General features: G+C 58.2%; 4 protein-coding genes across 4 annotated transcripts; 2 read left to right on the forward strand and 2 right to left on the reverse strand.

The window, feature by feature from the left end:
- Positions 1-238: 238 nt before the first annotated feature.
- Positions 239-1350, forward strand: CLDN2 (claudin 2). The gene has a single exon (XM_089537088.1). The coding sequence runs from the start codon at positions 444-446 to the stop codon at positions 1146-1148; it is 705 nt and encodes a 234-aa protein (XP_089393214.1). The 5' UTR covers positions 239-443; the 3' UTR covers positions 1149-1350.
- Positions 1351-6217: 4867 nt separating this feature from the next.
- RBM41 (RNA binding motif protein 41) lies at positions 6218-10232 on the reverse strand. The gene is made up of 7 exons (XM_089536067.1): positions 10187-10232; positions 9613-9738; positions 9186-9393; positions 8193-8397; positions 7765-8051; positions 7285-7432; positions 6218-7131 (listed from the first exon to the last, which is right to left on the reverse strand). The coding sequence occupies exons 1-7, from the start codon at positions 10192-10194 to the stop codon at positions 6983-6985; spliced, it is 1131 nt and encodes a 376-aa protein (XP_089392193.1). The 5' UTR covers positions 10195-10232; the 3' UTR covers positions 6218-6982.
- Positions 10233-11009: 777 nt separating this feature from the next.
- On the reverse strand, positions 11010-16405 carry LOC149308590 (nuclear pore glycoprotein p62-like). The gene is made up of 12 exons (XM_089536068.1): positions 15852-16405; positions 15371-15759; positions 15076-15177; positions 14211-14342; positions 13839-13937; positions 13341-13443; positions 12989-13133; positions 12695-12744; positions 12340-12474; positions 12015-12126; positions 11720-11786; positions 11010-11251 (listed from the first exon to the last, which is right to left on the reverse strand). The coding sequence occupies exons 1-12, from the start codon at positions 16238-16240 to the stop codon at positions 11160-11162; spliced, it is 1815 nt and encodes a 604-aa protein (XP_089392194.1). The 5' UTR covers positions 16241-16405; the 3' UTR covers positions 11010-11159.
- Positions 16406-16511: 106 nt separating this feature from the next.
- Positions 16512-19992, forward strand: DNAAF6 (dynein axonemal assembly factor 6). The gene is made up of 6 exons (XM_089536070.1): positions 16512-16643; positions 16729-16801; positions 17167-17278; positions 18385-18481; positions 18772-18857; positions 19404-19992. The coding sequence occupies exons 1-6, from the start codon at positions 16548-16550 to the stop codon at positions 19531-19533; spliced, it is 594 nt and encodes a 197-aa protein (XP_089392196.1). The 5' UTR covers positions 16512-16547; the 3' UTR covers positions 19534-19992.
- Positions 19993-20994: the final 1002 nt, after the last annotated feature.

The raw sequence follows: 20994 nt of genomic DNA on the forward strand, positions 1-20994 counted from the left end.
TCACCCAGCATTAGAGGGGCATAAAGGGGAGCAGACCCTTGAGACCCTGCCATGCCTTAACCACCACCACCCCTCCCACGGTTCTGTTATTGTGCAAAGAAACAAAGGTGGGTTGTTTCCCAACCCATTTATAATCCCTGGTAGGGTTGGTTTTTTTTTTTTATTAGAAAGTTTTCAAAAGATAATTCCTCCAGATAGATAACTGGGGGTGGGAGGCGGAAGGGTGCTCTGCGTTCCTCTGAAGCCATGGGTCAATGATTAATCCAGTGTGCCTCCCCTTCTCCCAGATAACCTTCTCCCTCCCCCCTCTGCACCATCCTCAACTGCTGCCATCCCCAGAAGAGTGCCAACTTACATGAGGAAGGCCAGCTCTCTGGACTTTGGGGGAGGAGGCGGCAGTGGCAGAGTGACCGGCATAGAGGAAGCGGGCTGAGGGGCTGGAGATGGCCTCCGTGGGCCTGCAGCTGGTGGGCTACATCCTGGGGCTTCTGGGGCTGCTGGGCACAGTGATTGCCACCCTCCTACCTGGCTGGAAGACCAGCTCCTACATTGGCACCAGCATAGTCACGGCTGTGGGCTTCTCCAAGGGCCTCTGGATGGAGTGTGCCTCCTACAGCACGGGCATCACCCAGTGCGACATCTACAGCTCCCTGCTCAACCTGCCCGCCGACCTCCAGGCTGCCCAGGCCCTGATGTCCACCTCCATCGCCATCTCCCTGCTGGCCTCCATTGTCTGCGTGATGGGAATGCGCTGCACTGTCTTTGCCCAGGGCTCTCCAACCAAGGACAGGGTGGCTGTGGCGGGAGGGGCGGCCTTCATCCTCGGGGGGCTCCTCTCCTTCATCCCTGTGGTTTGGAACATCCACGTGGTGCTCCGGGACTTCTACAACCCCGTCATCCCCGACAGCATGAAGTATGAGCTGGGGGAGGCCCTGTACCTGGGCATCCTCTCCTCCTTGTTCTCCCTGGTTGGGGGACTCATCCTCTGCGCCTCCTGCCCACCCCAGGACCGGGTGCCCACCCACTACAGCCCATACCGCTCCCGGACAGTGGCCACACGGAGCCCCCCACCTCCCACGGGAGGGGCAGCCCCCTCCCAAAAAACAAAGAGCGAGTTCAACGCCTACAACCTGACTGGCTATGTATAATGGCAGCTGGACTTGCCAGACTGACAGACCACTGGGGAGCCATGGCTGTCTTGACCCCTGGCCCACCTGGAGGCATCGGACAGGTAAGCAGGCAAGGAGGCAGCTGGGCACGGACCCCACCACCACGCACCTGGGTTTCTACCACTGCCATTGCCAAGACTTCTCCCTCAAGCACCAAGTGGAGCTGCCTTCTTTGGGGCCTCAGAGCCGAATCACTGCTGAAGGAAGCCTCTCTCCATCCTGAAGGGATCAGCCACACTGGCCAGTCTCTGAGATGTCACTGTGGGATCTCCTGGTGGGACTGGCAAGGGTCTGCCTTAGAGACACCTGACCAATCCCCATGGATCCATAGGACTGCATGTCCCTGACGGCAGAGACTGACCAAACGGAGAAGGAGAATGAGTGAAGTGGGGGCCAGCCCCTGGCAAGGGGAGAGGGGGACCATGGGTCAAGCAGAACAGTGACTGGAAGGCGCTGGCAGAAATCCAGCCTCGCAAGGTGCTGGGGGTGGCAGTGGGGAGGAAACAGCAGGCTAGTCCATGATTCTCCTGGGGCCCCAGGAAGATTTGCTGATGGGCACCAATGGAGCAGTGCCACAGCCACCCAGGCCAAGCTTTCTGAGCATCACAGCTGGCCACCCCTTTGGGGACTGGGGGTCCAGCAGCAGTCAGAGTCCCTAGCCCCTCTTCCCCACTGCCAGGCCCTGTGCCTTGGGGGGTTTCTGCCTCCCCCCTCGTGGCAAATGCCAACCGCACAGGGCCCTAAGGGCTGGGCTTGATCAAAACAAGTTTTTCATCTCCATGACCTCAGGGGCCTCTGGCTTTGAAGAGCCGCCTGCCCTCCCCTGTGCTTGCCCCGTGGGTGGATGGTTGGGTGGGTGGAGAGAACAGACTGGCCTTGGCAAGGGCATCTGGGGCACAATAAACCAAGAGGGAGGGGGAGGCTGGGAAGGGGGCAGCTGGCAGGCTGGCACTGGGTGCTTCTTTTTTGGACAGACAGCGGCCACTTCTGTGTGTCTCCCTGCCTTCGCCCGCCAAGTTCTTCCCCATGTTCGGCTTCCAGAAGCTGATAAGGGCAAGTCAGTAGCAAGGACTCTGAAGGGCAGGAAGAAGGCCCAGAGGGACCTTCATGGACTGGGGGGGGGAGGTGTGCCCAGGACCCCCAGGGAGGAAAGCAACCCTGGGGGCCTTGGCTCCATGCAAGCTACCCAATGCAAGCAATCCTCTGCCTCCTCCTCTTTTTAGGAATCCTGGGGGGGGGGGGGGTTTCTCCCCTCCCTTCCCCAAGGAACATGTTGAGCACCCCACATACAGAAAGGAGTCAGGTGGGCTGCTCTGGGCTCCCATTTCCCCACCCCAAAGGAAGGAAGTATTCGCTGGAGTATTGCATCAATGCTTGCGTTTATGGAATTGGAAGAAAGGGGGTTGACTTCCTTATAGCTGCACCAGTTACCTCTATGGCCATTTGGTCACTGTAGAGGTCACTTCCTATCTCCCCACTCTACAAAAGGTTTAGAGTTTTTATGACCCTAAGGCTCTTTCCTCCATGCTTGGATTAAAGATGGATGCATCCGCAAGGCTAGGATTCTAAAAATGTTTTTCTTCTCACCTGCATGCATGAAGGTTTACCAGAAGCTCAGATATATACTCTTGGGGCACACGCTACTCCTGCTGGGCTTAAGGTATAAAATACCAGGTTTTTACTACTATACCTTCCAACAATATGCTAAGTGGGAATAAAAGGCAGGGGTGGAGATGGGGGTGGGAGGACAAGCCTTGGGCGAGGCCACAGCTAACCCCCTGATCTGACCCTGAAGGGGGCATGGGAGGGCCCTCACACATCCCAGGGCCAAGAGCCCTCCCCCCAGGGCATGAGGCTTGTTCTCATGTGGTTTGGTGGAAGTGTGTGAACAGCTGGACCCCACCCTGAGCTACTATTTGTAAGGTGTACAATTCCAAATAAGGAAGCAACATTTCCCTCTCTTTTGTGCTTTGATTAGGGTTAGCCCACGTGGGAAGAATACCAGGTGCGGAGGGGGGCATCAGAAGAAGATATTTGGACCCCCCATGGCCACCCAGGGGCCCCATTAGCCTCAGCTGGGGGGCAGCCAGTTCTGCCAGGAGGCAGCAGCGGGTCAAGGCTGTGGCCTGCAAGATGGTGTGTGTGTGTGTGTGTGTGTGTTTTCCTCTTCAGCCATACACTGCAGCAGCTGGTGCTGAGCCAGGCTCTCCTGACACGGTCCAAGTCATGCATCACATGCAAATGGTATGTTGAAGGGACCGGCAAGCTTGGTGTAAAATGATTTCCAGCCATAAAGTGATTTAGATTAATGTGGGAGACAAGAGCACCAAGTTCACAGTGGCAACCTAGTCCTTGCCAACTCTCAGGCCTATTTGCCCGTCTCCCCTCTGCCTGAGAGAGCAGAGTTGCCACCATAGGCACTCCTTCATCTTCCTCTTCTTTACCTAGGAGGGGATCCCAAGGCCAGCCAGAGGTCTCCAAGTGGTCTGGTGCTGGTGCGGTGAACACATGCTCGGCTTCTTCTTGCAGGGAGGAGGCAGGCAAGGAAGAGCTGGCTGCAGCAGGGTGGACATGCCTCCCAACTCCATCTGACCCTAACCCTAAGCCCCCCAACAGACAACAGTTGTACTCTGCTCACCCAACCTGGTGTTTTGTAATCACCTGCCATAGAGATGAAGAAATAGGTGCCAGTGAGCACCAGTCCTCCTGTGATGTGGAGCAAAGATGGGGGGGGGAACCCTTCAAAGTACTCTCAAGAGCAGCCCTCCAAGGGTCACTGAGCCACTGGCTGGACGTGGATGGGTGTTGCAGCCTGGTCTCTGGAGGGTGGCATGCTGCCCATCCCCAGCCAAATGTCCAGTGGCTGCCTCTGCCTCACCTAATTCCCTTCCAGGTGCCTAGGCTGCAGCCCCTCCTTGGCTTTCCTTCCCCCTTTTATCCGCTGTGTGGGGAAGGTCAGGCCGCCAGGAGAGAGGGACCCAAGGGACGGGTGGCACCCCCAGCTGCCTCTCTGGCTCCACCACGTGCCTTCCACCCTCGGCCTGGTTTGGCCGGGACCCTCCCGATTAATCCTCTCTTGCCCCACTTTTTCAGCTCTTTAAAATGTCGAGAGCCAGCACAGTGAACTACAGGGTTGGGGAGGCTGCTTGGGGCCCTTGGGGCTGTTCCTGTGAGGCCCAGGGCCACAGAAGCATCTATATATGTGTTGGCTCTCAACATTTTAAAGAGCTGAAAAAGTGGGATGACAGAGAATTAATTCAAGGGTCCTGGTCAAACCAGGATGGGTCTGGAGGGCACACGGTGGAGACAGTGAAGCGGGGAGTGCCACCCCAACACCCCATGCCTTGAAGGCAAGTGCTTTTGCAAATCACACACACACACACACACACACACCTTTGCAACATAGGATCTGCTGTGGGGAAGGTTTTATCATGGGTTATCACCTCCCCCCCACTGGGGAAGAAAGGCAGGGCTGCTGGGGCTGGTCAGGGTGAAGGGCCAAAGCCAGAGGCCTTAGTAAGCACAGCAACTTGCTCTGAGGAAAGGTCACAAGACTTGGGGTTGGGGGGGTCCCTTGACTGGATGCAGATATTGAAATGCCTGCCAACTCCACCTGACCCTATCCCTAAGCCCAAAACAGACAACAGTTGTACTCCGCTCACCCAACCTGGTGTTTTGCAATCACCTGCCATAGAGATGAAGAAATAGGTGCCAGTGAGCGCCAGTCCTCCTGTGATGTGGAGCAAAGATGGGGGGGAACCCTTCAAAGTAGTCTCAAGAGTAGCCCTCTCCCTCCCCATCCGAAAGGCCCAGAAGTCTCCTCTGCCAAAGTGGACCAGCACTGCTACCCAGTGGAGAGACTGAGGTATTGCCAGTTCCCAAAGGATGCGTGCTTCGGTGGGAGGAAGGTGCTGGTGGAGCGGTCAGAGAATGGGTCCTGATCCAACCCCCCTCCCCTACTCCAAGACAGACCACCTCCAAATGCTAGGGAATGGGAGGGGGAGAGGAACCACTCATTGGCCCTTGGTTAAGAAGTGGCTAATTTGCTTTGGGGCCTTGCTTGGCTTTTAATGCCCTGCCTGCTTGAGGCAGCAGCAGAACTGGGGCCTCTGCAGGATGCACACACACACTATTTGGAAAGAAAGAATGAAAGTGATGGCAACAAGGGTCAGGGGACACCAAGTGGCAGCATGGAGCAAGCCCCCCCCCCCGTGACCTCCTTGGTTTTGGAGGGGGGTGTCTCTGGGTGCTTATGCTGGACACAGTTTCCAGGCCGACATCCCACCCCACCCCAAATCCTGGAGCTGCCCAGGAAAACACCTGCAGATAATGCAGATGGCAGGAGGGAGTGCTGGACCCTTAATGTCCTCCTCTTCCTCCTGCAGCTTTGGGGTTCATCAGAGGATAGCAGAGTCCTGAGCAGGACCTGTAATTAAAGCAGACAGCGCGGCAATCCCTTAATCGGGCCGCTCACCCTTCTCTCTCAGCAGCCGAGAGGAAAGTTTCACAGCTGAAGTTAAAAAAGGAAAACGGAGGAAGCTCCGGCTGATGCTGCTTTTAATCAGATTTGCCCTCCTAAGCTCTTCTTGCTGCCAGCCCAGCCAGCTGCCCTCTCAACCCCGGGGAGCTGCCTGGTGCCAGAGGAGGACAGGAGGACGGACAGATGGACGGAGGGCCTGAGGTGGTGTGGGCCCACTGCGGTCAAGTGGAGGGCCACGATTCACCTCTCCAGGCAGCGGTGCCACCTTGCCAGGTGCAGGGGCTTCCCTGGGGCCAGAGGGGCTTTTTCCTCACAAGGCAAACCCAGTGGCAAACCAAGGCGCCACACGGGTACAGGGGAAGGCTCCTTGGTCAAAACAGGCCCTGCCCTTCCCACCTCACAGGGATGGCCTTCCCAGCTTCTCAGGCCCTGATCCACTCTGGGGTAGGCAAACACAAAGGGAAGCCAGTCAGGTCAACTAACAAAAAGATTTGACAAGCCTTAGCTGGCCAAAAAGACGATTTTATATGTATAAGCTTAGCTTCAGATCAGGGTGGGCAAAGCATGGCAGGAGGGACAAATGCCCCCCCAAAGGCTGTTTGACCCCCCAATCACTCTGGAGACCCCCTCCCCTCAGGGAAAAAATCAGCCAAAGAGCAGACCAGGATTGCCACACCTGGAGGCTTTGATCCAATGTTGTGGTTTTCTAGGATGGAAGCGAATGCCACCCAAAAACTTATGGAGGGGAGATTGAAAGGGGTCATTCTTTCTTTGTTTAGCTGTCAATTTTATTTTGCATTTTTGGGCCAAATGTCATCAACAGAAGATCCCAGAGGATGAAAACTGTCCCCCGGCCTCTCTTTAAATCTTGGAGGAAATATGTCTCACGTATTTTAGCATTAGGTCCTTCCACTTTTGAGGAAGATGCCCACCCCAAAGCCCAAAGGATGACCTCAAAGAGAAAGAAAAGGGCTGGTCCCTGGGAGCCAGAGGCCTTGCCAGGGCCACCCAGAGGGCAAAGCGGCAACGTAGTGGGGTGGCTACTGAGGCTGACACCAATTTCTCCTCCCCAAAAAAGCCAGGGAGTCAACCGAGAAGCTGCAGCAGTGTCCAGGACTCATTTAGTGAGCTCAGCAACATCAAGTAAGGAGCCTATCTCTCTTGCTCTGCCCCATGTTGGGGGTCCCTCCTGGCCCGATCCTCTGGAGAAAATGGTCTCCTCTATGGACACACTGACGCTGCCCTTTGTGTGCCCTTCGTGGCTCTTCTGAGAAATCTCTATTTGCCTCCATCATGGCTGATTAGGTTGGTTGGGTAGCCCCTATTTTCCTCCTTAGGGGGTGCCGGTTATCCCGGGATTTGACGCAGGCTCTAAGGGACTGGTAGCATGCCCCTTGCCCTTCCCAAACTCAATCACGAGGGGCTTCCCTAGTAGATGGAACCCATTGGCCAGTTGCAGGGCTGCCTGGGCCATTGAGACGCCTGGAAGCAGAGAGAGAAGAGACTCAGAACTCAAGGAGGAGTTGGGAGGGGTTGGGGATGGGAGGTTCAGGGTCCCAGGAAACGTCCAGGCCTCCACAGTCCATCAAGGAAGGAGAACTGGGGCAGGGGCAGTTTCGGGGGGCAGCTACTCACTGGGGAAGGTGAGGAAGGCCTGGCCCCGCATGCGCCCGCTCAGCAGTCGGAACTGGACCTGGGGGCCACCCTCCTCCTGGAACCTGGCAAAGATGGACAAGAGGTCCTCCGCTGTCACCTGGCGGCTGAGATTCTTCAGGTAGAGCACCTAAAAGACACACTGGGGTCACCACCGGAAAAGGGTAGTCTGTGATCACATCTGACCACGCCATGGCCGGCACCGTGCCCCCCCCACCAGTGGAGGGGAATGAGGAAGAGCAAGGGGAGACCCAGCAGGACGGGATGGTGAATCTGCTCTGCTCAAGAGCTGGGAAGATGAATTTGGTGAAAGGGCAGCATGGGGTCCCCCTCCTCAGGTGCAAAGCAGGGCTGGAGACAGACCCATAACCACCCGTGGGACAGGGGCAAGGAACTTTCACAGTGGGGTGGAAGGGAGGGGGCCCTGAGACAAGAAGGGGGCAGCAGGCCAGGGGAAGGTACCTGGCTCGGTTCTCCTGGGGCATAGGAGGCAAACCGAGGAATCTGGCGGATCTCTTCCTCTGAGAGACGGTTCTGGCAGATCTCCTCCTCTGGGACGAACTCCACCGGCCGCCGCACCACTGTCACAGGGTCAGAAGGCAGGGACGAGTCCAGGGCCACACTGGGGGTCCCCGATGGAGAGGGCAAGAGGGTCCCTGTTGGGGGTGCTGGGCTCAAGACCTCTTGGTAGAGAGTCTCCAGGGGAGTTGTCCCGCCCTCCACGGGGGGACCATCCTTTGCAGCCGCATCTGAGCCCCAGAGAACATGACCCATCATCCTGGGCTCTGAGATCCCACAGAGAGGCAGATGTGCCCCTCCCCTGCATGGCTCTCCCCCAGCGTCCCCCACCCACCCACTCACCTGCCCCCTGGGCCCAGCGGGGCACTTGCCTTGGTGGTAGAGCATTCGGAGGAAGGGGTGGCGGTCGGCACCCTGGAAGAGGGACCGCTCGATCTCCATCTCCCGCCGGCTGAGCTGCTTGCTGCCTGCAAAGCGCTGGGGTAGGGCCAGGATGCGCTGGCGCTCAGAGATCTTCTCCTCGATGGCACGGATCCTGTCCTGTGTGGCTTCAGGGGCAGCCCCGAGCCCAGGGCTCTGGAAGACAGATAGGGGTTGGGGAAAGGCTGCTGGGGGAAGGAGGGCTGCCCCTTGGTCTCCCACAGGAGGGAGGGCATCAGAAGCTGCAGAGACCCCCATCCCAGTGGCCGCCAAAGAATGGGCATACCAATCCCAGTGTGAAGGCCAGCTGACCCCCACCTTTCCTCTGGAACCAGAAACATGGTAAGAACTGTCCCCCCCCCCCCAATGAATCGCTGCCCCATTCCTGCTCAGCTGCAGCCACAGTTTTGCGCTGGCTGAGCCCACTTTCCAATCCAGAGGTGGGATCTGGGCCTCCTTCTTCAGCGGTCTTTGGAGGTCAAAACTATTGAGGTATGGAGCAGCATGTAAAATGTTCAGATGTGGCAGAGAAAGTGTATATAAGCTCAAATCATCTTTGTACAGAGTGGTTTTTGTAGTTGGTGGATGGTGTATAGCTTTGCTCTTGTGTGTGTTTTGCAACCCAAAATAAACAGTGCCTCTTTGGAGAAAAGCCAGCCGACGGTGCTTTCATCTAGCAGCTGTTTTTCCTGGCAAAGCTCCAGTCTGCCAGTTTGTCTATCTACTCACAAGCTTCCAAGATTACTCTGCATTCATCTCTGCATATTTTCCCAGCAAAAACTGCCCCCTACAAAGCCCCACCTGCCAGCCCAACACTAGCAGCCTGGCAGGCTGGGGATCAGAGCCCAGGGCCCACGGTGCGTGTCTTTGGGGATGGGGCTCCAGAGTCCGCAAGGGGAAGTGAGGGCAGGACGTGTGGGGCTGGCCAGCTTTTCTTGTCCTACCTTCTCCTTGGGTTTGGCTGTGGCCTTGGTGTGGGTCTTCCAGAGGTGGATCTCGGCGTCAGAGAGGCCCAGGTGGTGGAGGGCGTCCATCTCCTGGCTGTGTTCCTGCAGGGCCTGGAACTGGGTCAGGGTGCGAGTCCCGGCGGCCTCCTCCCCGAAGGGCTTGTAGAGCGAGGCTGGGGCAAAGCGGGCCCGCTTGGAGAGGCACCTGTGGGAGGCAGGGAAGTGGGGGGAGGCAGGGGAGGACAGAGGTGGGGGCCTCAAGGGGGTCATTGGCAGCACAGACCCCCCCAGCACACTGAGTGCAGAAGACAAAGTGCAGGAGCAGCGCAAAGGCCCCCAACCCAAGGGGCCTTCGACTGGGAACTGAGTCCCCTGAGCCCCATACCTTTGGGGGCCCCTCGACCCCCACCGGCCCCGGACTCACCGCTCCAGGGAAGTGGAGGTCTCCAGCTGGTGCCGCAGGAGGGTCCTCAGCTGCCGCTCTCCCTCCGTCTCCAGCGCCTCCGGCGGAGGAGGCTCCTCTAAAGGGGCCCCGGGGCCACTGCTGACCCTGCATGGCATGGCATGGGGGTCAGGAAGGGGGTCAGTGGGGAGGAGGCCGCAGCACGGGGGCCTCTCGAGAGCTCCTGGGGGGAGGGAGGGGGGCTTCCTTGGAAGGGTGCTGGGGGCAGTGCCCCATTGGATGCTCAAGGGAAGGGTGCCCCATTGGATGGCCCCAAGGAAGCCGCCCACAGGTGCACTGGCCAAGGGGCTGACGGGAGTGAACTGGCCCCAGGGACCCAGCAGGGGGCGCTGTGCCAGGGACCCAGGGCTGCATCGCGACTGGGGGACGTTGGCGGAGGGCTGCAAGGGGGCCTCCTGGGGGAGCGGGGGGGATTAGGAACCCCAGCCCTCCCCTTCCCTCCCGTGTTGGGGGTCTTCGGGGGCCCTCCCCCGGCCAAAGGACCAAGCCCCCCGCCCCAAGCCTCCCCCCCGAGCGGAGGAGGGCTAGCACCGACCTCTTCATGGCTGAGGGGCCCCGGCGCCTCCCCCGGACTGCGAGGACCGGCATGCTCCGCGAAGGGAGGGAAGGAGGGCGGGGCCTTCGTGCAGGGGCTCCTGGGAGATGTAGGCCGACGGGTCCAGCATTGCCTGCCTTCCCCAGGCGGCAGGGTTTCCTTGTTCCTCTGAAATGGAGCCCCTGCAGCAGCAGCAGCAGCAGCAGCAGGGTCTTCGTGGTCGGTCTCCCACCCAAGAACCCCTGCTTAGCTTCCGCTGAGGGTCCCCTGGGCAAGGGAAGGTCCTTTGCTTGTTTGGCTTCAGGGCCTCTTCCCCCCCCCCCCCGCCTTGCGAGGGAGGCCAGGCCGAGAGTGGGCTGTTTGGCAGTGGATTCTCCCTCCTTGGAGGTCTTTAAACAGAGGCTGGAGAGCCATCTGTCAATGGGGATGCTTTGACTGAGAGTTCCTGCATGGCAGAAGGGGGTTGGACTGGATGGCCCTTGCAGTCTCTCCCAACTCTATGATTCTAGGGACTCCACCTGCCTCAGGCAAGGCTCCCCTCATGGTCATGAAGTGCCCCCTAGTGCCCTCTCCGCATGGAAAGGGGGCTACAAAGAAGAGCCTCTGAGGCAGCCATTACGGAATCCCTGCCATAGCCCCCATCTGCTCAACTCCCAGAGGCAGCCCTGGGGTTGTGGGTGGGGGGCTGGCAGGGCATTCCTGGCCCCCACCCCACGCACAGGCCTGCCACTGACCACCGACCTCCTGGTCTGGCTCATCCTGGATCCACCCTCAGAGGATGGGGGCCAGGGGGCAGACCCCCATTGCCCCTCTTCCCAACAGTAAGGAGCAGGCTGTTCTGGGATAGAAAAGACTTTTATTGTACCCTACAAAAGCGCGGGGGGGGGGGGCAGGAGGAGTCATCAGGGTCCATCAGATGTGGCTCCATGGGGGGGGGGGGCAGGACAGGCAGGCAGGAGATCGCAGTCAATGGTCAGTCGAAGGTGATCCGGAAGCTGCGCTCCTGCTCTTTGCGGCGGCTCTCACACACCTTGCTCACTTCCTCAACCTTCCTCTGCAGCAGCGCTGAAGCAAGGAACACAAAGATCAGATGCAGGTGGGGGGTGGGTGGGCATGCAGTGAAACTGTGTGTGTGTGATTGCATACCCCCTTCTCCCCCTAAAAGAAAACCCGGACTCTCCAAAGTACCCCACCCCCAGGAGCAAGTGGGCAGCAGCTGCCCTTCTGGCCAGTCGCACGGTGTCCTGTGTGAGGATTGGCTGAAGGGCACCAGGAGGACACCAGCGCACAGAGAAAGCCTTTGGAAAGGCAGCAGAGGCTCAGGATCCACAAAACGCAAGGAATGTTTCACAGGAACAGCCGTGGGGCTTGCTGGTGCCTCAGCTTTACTATCAGAAGTGCTGGCAGCTGGAGGGGGCTTTTGCACCACTACCTCCTCTTTCCTCTCTGCCTTCCACTGTAGCCACTTCCCTCCCATTGAAAAAAGAAAAGGCAGTTCCCAGGAAACAAGACAGGGCAATGGAGGGCTCATACCTGAATTCTGATCAATCCACTGGAGAGAGTCCATGTGTGCATTTAGAATTTTGCATATCTGTTGGAGCTGGGGAAGAAGAGGGAGGAGAAAGTGGGCAGCAATCAGTGGTTGCTCTGGGAGAGGGGAGGCAAGATCCCTTCCCCAAATCCTGAGACCAGACAGAAGAAAAGACCCACTGGACACTAACCCCCACCACCACCACCAAAGCAGCAGACCTGGCAGAAACAGGAGGGAAGCTCACGTGCCCAAGGAGGCAGCAAGGCACCACGGCTGGGCAGCAGAGTCTGTACTCACTGGGTCACTTGTGTCTGCTGGCCCCCCCGAGGTATTCAGGTGCTCAATGATGTCCTTCAAGTCCTGTGCCATGCGCTTCAGCTGGGCATCAATGTTCTCAGCCAGCTTGTACCTACAACCACAGCACCAGGTGACTACCAGCACAGGGCCTCCGAGAGCCTCTCGCCACCCTCCCTTCTCTGGCTCAGGGGCCATACAACCTCTGGGAAGACACCTCTCAGTCTCTCCTGCGGAAGAGGGGAGCACCTGGGGGTCCAAGGGGATCTCTAAGCCTTGTTGTTTCCCTCTGTACCATGCATGGCAAGTTTAGTGGGGTCTAGCTTACGTCTTCTCCCTCTCCTCATCTGCATGCTGCAAGTAGATGGTCCCACTTTGTTCCTTCACTGATTCTTCCAGTGGGACCAGCAAGTCCTCCAGTTCCTTTTGCTGGGACAGAATGAAATCCAGTTCTTGGTCCAGCCTGAACAGAAGAAATCAAACCACAAGTGAGAAGGCTGAGAAGGGGAGAAGAGCCGGACATGCCAACATATCTTCCATCCCCCAAGACAGAGGTGGAAGAGGGTGTCTGCACACATGCATGGCTACAGTGGGGAGGAGAGGGCTGCCACTCACAGACTGCTCCACTCCCACACCCCTGGCAAGCTTCTCGTCTTCCTTGCAGCCCAACCCACCCCACCTACCTCTTCTGATCCAGCTTCACTTTCTCCACTTCTCTGTGCAAGGAGGTGATCTACAAGAGACACAGGAAGGGTTTATTGCCCCAGCTATAACACCCTCTCCTCCCTGGGGAGAATGCACAGAAAATGGGCATGAGAACAGCACAATGGCTGTTGCAGAAGAGAGCAGCCAGATAATCCCACTGGGATCTACCATTGTAAGGTGTGTGAGAGAGTCCTTCCTCTCTCCCTTCATTGCATCATGCATCATTTTATTAAGGAGTTCTGTCACCTCACCAAAACAGCCCTAAAGGATACCTTCTCCCCGTTCTCGATCAGTGTCCTGTCCCAGGCGTTGACTTGGGTGGCCTGTTGCAGGAAGTGCTTCTCTTGGTCCTCCAGTTCAAGGCTCCACTTGTTAATCAGGCTCTCCAGCTGGGCATAGGTCATCACTTGGGGAGCCCTGGAAAGCAGAAGGCAAGACCGTGCCAAAGGCAGCAGACAGGGACACCACCCCTCAGCTCCAACCAAGTCAGAAGGAGGCAAGGGGCTGGCAGCTGGGCTGTGGCTGTCTGTGGTCCCCACAGGGGCTGGGGGCCCTGTGCTGCACCCACAGCCTCACAGCTCACCTGTCAGGTGGCAACCTCCCATACATGTATGGTGAACTTACACGACTGTGGTGGTGGTCACGGTGGATGTGGAGGCCACAGTGGTCGTTGTGGCCATCGGCTTCAGGTTCAAGATGAATCCTGTACTTGGTGCAGAGGTGGCACCTGGAGAGAAAATGGGGGAGGAATGTAAACCAGACAGCCGAGGCTGTGGCCAGGCTCAGATTCAAGTACAACTGAAGAGCAAGAGAGCCAGAAGGCTGCGTGCCCCGAACTCCCAACTCCGTGCAGCCCATCTATGCCGCCCAAAAGAATAATCTGTCCAGGAATCACAACACTTTTCCCCTGAAGGAAAAGCCAGATTCCCAGATTTACTGTACTGTATGTGTTGTACTTATCAGCATTTTGGTCGGCTGTTCTGCGTTCCTTTCGTAAGAAAACCCAGTGCGTAATTTAACAAGGATGATAACCAGCAGCATCCCAGACATTCCACTCAAGGTCCTGGAGGAAGGAAGAGGCCACCCCCTCCCTTCCAGTCCACCTCCTCTCCTGCTCCTTACTGGTTATAGTGGGGGCAGCTGCTGCTGTTGTTCCGGGTCCCTTTGAGCCAAACCCTAAGCCCCCAACGGGGGCTGCTGTCCCAGTGGAGGCGGCACCAACTGCAGGAAGAAGGAAGGGAGAACAGCTCCTGAGTGGAAGGGACAGATCCTGCTCAGCCAAGGCTTTTAAAGGTTTCCCCAGTTAAGTAACACAGCTGTAAAAACAAATGCCTGAAAACGTTGTAAGATTATTGTGCTGAAGGGAAGTACACAAAACCTGAGTTAAGAAAGGACAGGTTCAAACTGCAATGCAGGGATGGTGACGAATGCTCTGCTCACTCACCCAGCTCACCAGAAACAAGGCACAAAGAGAGCCCCTCCTCCGCCACTTACGTGAGAGGCCAGTCGGAGCAGATGCAGCTGGCGCTGAGGAGGTTGCGATGGAGGCAAACAGAGTGGGACCAGACAGGCCAAGGAGGGAGTTCGCTGTCGTTGTGGCAGGTGCTGCAGAGGATGCAGGGGCGCCTGCTGGGAGGAAAGGACACGTTTGGGGATTTAGAATAGTCCCAAGAAGAGGAGGAGCAGCAGCTGGAGCCCACACCCTTTTTGCCTTCCTCTCTCCTCCAGCAAAGAAAGATACCTTCTGCCTTCAAGCCCCAATTAGTGCAGAACACGTCAAGGCAAAAGCCTCTTTTTACTGAGATAGAGCAAAACGTGGTTATGGCAAGAAGCAAAAGGACAGAAGTCCCTGTGAAATTGCCTCTTCCAGGACTGAAGGAGGAACAGCATCTGTTCCCGTATGTTAGGTTCAGTACAAAGCGGGGCAATAAACCAACAACTGGCCCAGCATTCCAAAGTAAGAGACACAAAAGGAGAAATGGAAGAAGAGAAGCCAAGAAACAAAGCGTAGCTTGATAAAGGAACTACGTTCACTGGATGTTAACTAGAAAGATGCATAGAAGATTTTAGTGAAGAAATTGTTCAAAGAATTGGTACCAAGAAGGGTGCAGTTGAAGTCCAGAAAGCAGAAGAGGAGAAGGAGAATGCCAGGGAAAGGACCAAATAAGCCACGGTGCCCTCATTTGTCAGGAGGGGGAACTCGGGGCAGGTAATGCATCATAAGGAGGAAGGAAAGAAGGAAGGAAGGGCCATCTGCGACAGGACTCTCTGGGCTACTTAAGGCCAGCAAGGAGGCCCTGCTCTGCCAGCCTCTCCTTCTCCTGCTCTCAGAAAGCCTCCTTCCTGAAGGCCAACCTACCCGTGAGCTTAGCTCCAAAGGACAAGGCTGGTGCCTGGGTCAGCGATCCTGTGGAGGCAGGGGTGGCAGGGGTGGCAGCGGAGGAAGTCAGCAGCCCGAAGCCTGTGGTTGGAAAGGAGACCGAGAACTGCTTGTCTCTGCAGCCCACCTGCCTCTCCCCGCAGTCAGGGACCACTCCAGGCCTCCCCAGGGAGATGGGCAAACGCATGCGGAATGGTGGCCCAGAGAGGCCCCTGCCCTCCAAGGAGCCTTGACCCAACACTGGTTCTAGGCGTGGGGAGTGGCAGCCTCCCACCTGCGGACTGGGCCCCGAGGCTGAAGACTGTGGGCGCCTGGGACGTGGCTTCCGTGGCGGCGGCATTGGTGGCAGTGGCGCTCCCGGCCGGAGCAACTCCAAATGTCAAGCCGGAGGAGGGCGCCTGCTGCGCTGCGTTTGCCACTGAGCCGAGGCTGAAGCCGGGGGCCCCGCTCTGGGCCACCCCCCCACTTCCAAAGCTAAACCCTCCTCCGGTGGCGGGTGGCTGTCCGGCGGCCGAGGAGGATGAGGAGCCGAAGACGAAGCCCGAGGGCGCGGCCGGCTGGCTGGCGGAGGAGGTGGCTGGAGCCCCTCCGCCGACGAGGCCGAAGCCCCCCGTCATGGCGGCCGGCTGCGCGGTGCCCATGCTCAGCTTGGGTACGTTGCCCCTGAAGGAGGAAGGAAGGGAAGAAGGGAGCCAGTGAGGGGAGTGGGGGGCTGGCGGGTCCTCTCCTGCCCCGGAGCAGCCCCTTCTCCTCACCCCAAGGCGAAGGCGCTCCCGGCTGCAGTGGAGGCAGCGGAGGAGGGCGTCGTCCCGAAGCTGAACCCAGAGGCCGGCTGCGCTGAGGAGGAAGAGGAGGGGGCTCCTGTGGGGGCGAAGGAGAAGAGCCCGGACCCCGCCGGAGGGGGCTGGGGTTGGGGGGCCGGCGTCCCGAAGCTGAAGCCCCCTCCTCCTGCTCCTCCTCCTCCGGCGGCAGCGGCGGCTGAGGAGGAGAAGGAGAAGCCCCCGGCCGCCGTCGAGGAAGAGGAGGCGGGCGGCGGGGCGGCGGGCGCCGTCTTGGGGGTCCCGAAGCTGAAGCCCCCTCCGCCGCCAGCAGCAGCAGCAGGAGCCCCTCCGGCCCCCGAGGCCCCGAAGTTGAACTGGCTCATCCTGGGCAAAGCCTGCCTGCGAGGGAGAGAGAGAGGGTCCTTCCTCCCCTCGCGGCCCAGCCTCCGGAGGCTCAAGCGGGAGCGACGGCGACCAGGGGCTCCTCCGCGGGGCCAGGCGCGCGCCTCCTGCTCTTCGTCCCGCTCCGCAGCCTCTCCGCGCGCGCCTCTGACGCACTAGGCCCGCGACGACGGCGGCGCCTTCCGATGACGTCACATCCGGCGCGACGGCAGCAGGCAGGGGCGAGTGGGCGGGGCGGTCGCCATGGCAACGCGAGGACGCGGGGGGAGGCGGCGAGGCCCAGGCGCCATGGAGCCCTCGGTGCGAGCGCTGGCTGCGCTGCTCTCCGCCCCAAAGGACCCCGAGGAGGACCCCGAGGAGGCCGAGGCCGGAGGGGGCCCCCGGGTGAGCCCTGCCCTGGGCTTGAGGGGTCGCTGGGGCCACTGGGGCCCCTCCGCCCGCAGCCAACCGGGCCTCGTTCTTTCCGCAGGGCCCTCCGTGGGCGAGGCGCGCGGGGCCAGGAGACATCGGGCCCTCGGAGGCATCGCCGTCTAGGGCCCCCGGTAAGCAGAGCCTGGGCCCTCGGAAGGGAGGCAGCAGGGCCAAGGCAGCCGGACGGGGCCCAGGGCAGAGCCTTCCTTCGGGTGCCTTCAGGCCTCCCTGCCCTCCAGGCAGGACCTTGGCGGCAGCGTTGCTCTGGAGGGACCCGCCCTCGGGATCCATGGCCCTTGGCCCCGGTCTGCGAGCGTAGCTTCTGAGGCCCTGCTCGCTGGAGGCCTGCCAGCCAGGAAGGCAAGGAGGGCCGGGGCTGTGCGCCAGGGTCCTCGGGGCGGCCTTTGGGCTGCTCCTGCTCTCTGCCCCTGGAGGCAGGTCGGGAGGCCGCGTCTTTTGCCAGAGCAGCTGGACAGGTGAGCTCCCTCCCTCGCAGGAACTTCGGAAGCGGAGCGGAGCCCTGGAGGCAGCAGAGAGATCTGGAGCAGGGAGGAGGTGCCCGAGGGATCCGATTATGAGGACGCCTGGGACCCCCGGGAGCAGCCCCAGTAAGTGCTTCTCAGCAGCAGCAGCCCCTCAATGGGGTTCATGGGGGCAAGGCTTAGGGTTAGGAGAGCCCTCCCAGCAGCCGCCTGCTTTTTAAGCCAGAGAGGCAGGCTGGGCCTTGGGAGACTCATGGTGGCTGCCAGTGCCACATGCGTTGGCACACGGCCAAGAGCTGGGCCTTCACCTGGGCAGCCATTGTGTCAGGGCCCGGCCTCGCTCTTAGTCCGCCTGACAGGACACACGCTCCCTGGGCTTCAAGTGGGGCCCCAGAGAGCGGAAGGAAGCCCCTCCTGGCAAATGTGCTCCCCGGCCCCTTCCCCAGAAGCGTGTTACGCTTTCGTTTCCTAAGAGACCATCTTCGATGGGCTCTTTGTGCCAGTTTCCCAGACTCTCCTGGGAAGACATGGCTTGACATGTCATTCAGCAGCTTCGGAGGGAGCTTTTCTGACCCTGGCAGAGAAGGAGCAGGACTAGGAAGCATTTCTCATGTGCAGCAGCAACACTGCTACCAAATCTGTAGACCTCCCCTGATTTTGGGGAAATAACTCAATTTATTTTGCTCAGTTATATTAGGCACATTACATGCTCAAAAATGCAGCCTTCAATCATGTTTTCTCATTTGTAAATATCAGCACAAAGGGAACATGCCGTTCTTAAATGTGCTGCATTCTGAGTTAGACAAATTGGCTTGGAGGGAGAGGAAAGCCAATGGTTGCCAAACAGTAAATAATTGAAATTGGTTGGAAAAGCTCTGCAGCACCAGCCTCCGAGGAGGAATTGGGAGCCGGAGGTTGTGGGGCGGGGAGGAAGGGGGCAACGCAGCTAGACGCCAGTTGCCAAATAATTGCTTGGCAAGCCTCCTCAACAGCCGGGCAGCTCCAGCCCCACTCCCCCCACCCCAAAATATCTGTCCGGTGTTGTTATTATGGCTGAGAGTGAACTGGAGGCAGCAGACACTGGCGCTGTGGGGAGCTGGGGGCTGCCAGACGGTAAAATGAGTGGCAGGAGCTGAGAGGAGGAAGGAGGGGAGAGTCCTCAGTGGATCCTTGAAATGCAGGAGGACCACAAAGGACAATTTCTGCCTGTTGGGGAACCTTGTCTTCTACAGATACGAAATCCTGTTCAAGCAGCAGGTGGGGCCAGAGGACATGTTCCTGGGCCTGAGCCGGAAGGACCCCTCCACGGCTTGCTGCGAAGACATGCTGGTGAGTCCCCCTCCCCCCTCCCTCCCCACGGGGCTCTTGTCTCTCCACCTCTTGACGGCCATTTCCTAGCAGGCCACCACCGAAGCCCTGGGGAGCAGCGTCCCCTTAGAGGCATGTTGCTGCACACTGGCCATGCGGCTCTTCTCAAGGGACTGCAGCACCCCAAATGCCTCCATCTCTGGACAGAGATCTCCCCACCGCAAACTAGGGGGACTGACCGCCAATACCCAAAGGACCCGTCCTGACCTTTTGTAGTTGTCTGCACTGACCTTCTCTGCATTTTACTTCAGATTAAAATCAAACTGCCAGACATGAAGGCTTCGGACATTACCCTTGATATCAGGGAAAAGGTTCTGGATCTTCGCAGCCCTAAGAAGTAAGTGAAGGAAGAGGAGAGGGGCTTTTCTCTGCCAACCCTTTTACCCAGCAGTATTTCATCCTTCCAAGGATACTGGCATGGAGTCCTCCTGTGTTCACTTGAGGGACCCTTGTGGGGTCACCTGGAAATTCAAGTGGTCTTGGCAAGAAATGCTGGCCTCACAGCTCCCTGTTACCAATTATGTGGTAATTTCCCTCCTTCTTAGCATGCTGGGGAGTCTCAGATACCAATACTGTCCAAATTCACTTAGATTTTTGGTGCACAGGAGGAAGTTTAGTGGGTTTCTCAGTCCATCTCTTCCAGCCTTTCAGGCCTTCTGTCCTCTCCTAGCACCTCTCTTGCTGCCTCTCTTGGCCTGTAGGTCTGCCACCCCACCCAGATGGAAACACCAGCAGGCACCTAAAGAAGCATTTGCCTGGTACTGCTGGTGCATAACAGGTTGCCTGGGATGGCAGAGGGTGTTTGGGGGTGCAGGGGCATGCCTAACATTAGCTTCTTTTGCGGAGGTGCCTGAGTTACCACATGAGATTGTCCTTTTCCCAGGAAGCTTCTCCTGCACCTGCCCCACCCTGTGGACACAAAGAGAGGCAGGGCCTGCTTCCTCCAGGAAAAGGGGATTCTGGAAGTCACGCTGAGGATGAAGCGAGAGTTCGATTTCATTAACTTTGCCTGAAAGGAAAGGAAGCAACCCAAGGACTACAAGGAGCTCCAAGGGCTAATGGAGATTTCCCCATGTGGCAACTGAGGGGCCCGAGGTTCCAATCCAGGAACCACAGATTATCACAGTCTGGAGTGGGGGGCCCTGGGGATCCAGGGCAGTCTGTTATCCTTCCCTCCCTCCTCTTCACTCTGCAGCTGAAAAATTCCGGCATGAACCTCCAGTCTCTTGAGAAGTTTCCTTAAACTCATCTGCTGCTTTCACTGTGGCTTCATGCCCCCTTCTCTCAGCAGCAGCACCAGGAGAAGAAGGGGCCAAGCCCTGTGCCCTGGAGCAGAGTGGGGAGGGAAGAAAGGGCCCTCACTGTCCAGCCCAGGACTGTCCTGTTTTGTCCCAAGAACTGCTGACCACTTGTTTCTCAAGATTTAGTGCCTGTTGTATGAATAATTAAATGTTTTCTCCTCCTTTCCCTCAGTGTGTGTGTGTTTGTTTCTTCTGAGGAGTTCTGCACCTAGAAGCAGAAATAAGTGCTCTGTTAGAGTTGAAAACTGCACATTTGCAAGCCTGCTCTGCAGACCCCATGACTTTCCCCGGGGGAACATATGAGGCAGGCTCTGTTAATGAGAGGAGGCACAGACACTGCGGTTCGGACTGAAAGTACAGGCTAAAGCAGTAAAGAACCATCCTGCAGGGATGGAAAAGGACAGGAGGGGCTGGAATCAACACAGTTGGTGCTGTCAGCTCCAGTCCAGGGTGCCAAGAGGGTAAAGGAGCATGGGCATCATCACACTTGGTGCCCACAGTGGAAATCCTGACTCAGTGACTTTGCTTGCAGCACACCCCCAGGCAGTTGGGAAGCAGGCAAGGAGGCATTACTGGGATGGGAGCTTGCTCCTTGGCATGAGTCAGCAGGGCCAAGACCCAGCAGCCCCGGAAGATAGGAATGGGATGGCAAGGGGGAACTGAGCCCTCTGCTCTCTGGGGGTCTCTTCCCTGGAGAGGAAAGTGGTGGAAGCTTACAGCCCTGACCGCCTGAGTATTCCTTCGTTCAAGCAGGGGATACTTTGGGCCATATCAGAAAGACAGCCACAGCAGAGCTGGAGTTGCCACAGCAGCATGACTTCACCAGAGCCAGGTATGTGAATGCTTACTTGGCAGAGAGCTGGGTTTGCCAAGCTCCATGTCTAGAGACCACTTCCCAGGAGTGGAGGCTATCATGGACCACCTGGCAGGGCTGGTGGCCCTCTGTGCCAAGGACATCCTGTGGGTGTTCTCCCCCATGGGGTCATTGTTGGGCCTCTTTGGATCTCCGTTCCAGAGGAGGATCTTTGCCAAGCCAAGAAGGAGGTCCATTTCTGCTGCCTCTTGGCAGGAGAAACCAATAAACTCCTCTCCCCTGTTGCTTCTGTTTTAAAGAAAGAAATGTTTTGTTTAATTAGAGCTGCCCAGGGGGACAAGCGCAGACAGACAAATTAA

This window comes from Sceloporus occidentalis, unplaced genomic scaffold (genome assembly GCF_023333645.1).
Source record: "Sceloporus occidentalis isolate IW3139 unplaced genomic scaffold, rSceOcc1.0.p SCAF_8, whole genome shotgun sequence".
Classification (NCBI taxonomy): Eukaryota; Metazoa; Chordata; class Lepidosauria; order Squamata; family Phrynosomatidae; genus Sceloporus; species Sceloporus occidentalis.

Coding starts and splice junctions, on each gene's coding strand:
- DNAAF6 (XM_089536070.1), top strand. CDS start 16,548: ATGGAGCCCTCGGTGCGAGCGCTGGCTGCGCTGCTCTCCGCCCCAAAG. Junction 18,482..18,771: donor CTTGCTGCGAAGACATGCTG/GTGAGTCCCCCT, acceptor ATTTTACTTCAG/ATTAAAATCAAACTGCCAGA. Junction 18,858..19,403: donor GATCTTCGCAGCCCTAAGAA/GTAAGTGAAGGA, acceptor TCCTTTTCCCAG/GAAGCTTCTCCTGCACCTGC.
- LOC149308590 (XM_089536068.1), bottom strand. CDS start 16,240: ATGAGCCAGTTCAACTTCGGGGCCTCGGGGGCCGGAGGGGCTCCTGCT. Junction 15,178..15,370: donor CCTCGGGGCCCAGTCCGCAG/GTGGGAGGCTGC, acceptor TTCCAACCACAG/GCTTCGGGCTGCTGACTTCC. Junction 12,127..12,339: donor GATGAGGAGAGGGAGAAGAC/GTAAGCTAGACC, acceptor CTGTGGTTGTAG/GTACAAGCTGGCTGAGAACA.
- RBM41 (XM_089536067.1), bottom strand. Junction 8,398..9,185: donor CAGCCAAACCCAAGGAGAAG/GTAGGACAAGAA, acceptor TCTGTCTTCCAG/AGCCCTGGGCTCGGGGCTGC. Junction 8,052..8,192: donor CCGAATGCTCTACCACCAAG/GCAAGTGCCCCG, acceptor TCTGGGGCTCAG/ATGCGGCTGCAAAGGATGGT.
- CLDN2 (XM_089537088.1), top strand. CDS start 444: ATGGCCTCCGTGGGCCTGCAGCTGGTGGGCTACATCCTGGGGCTTCTG.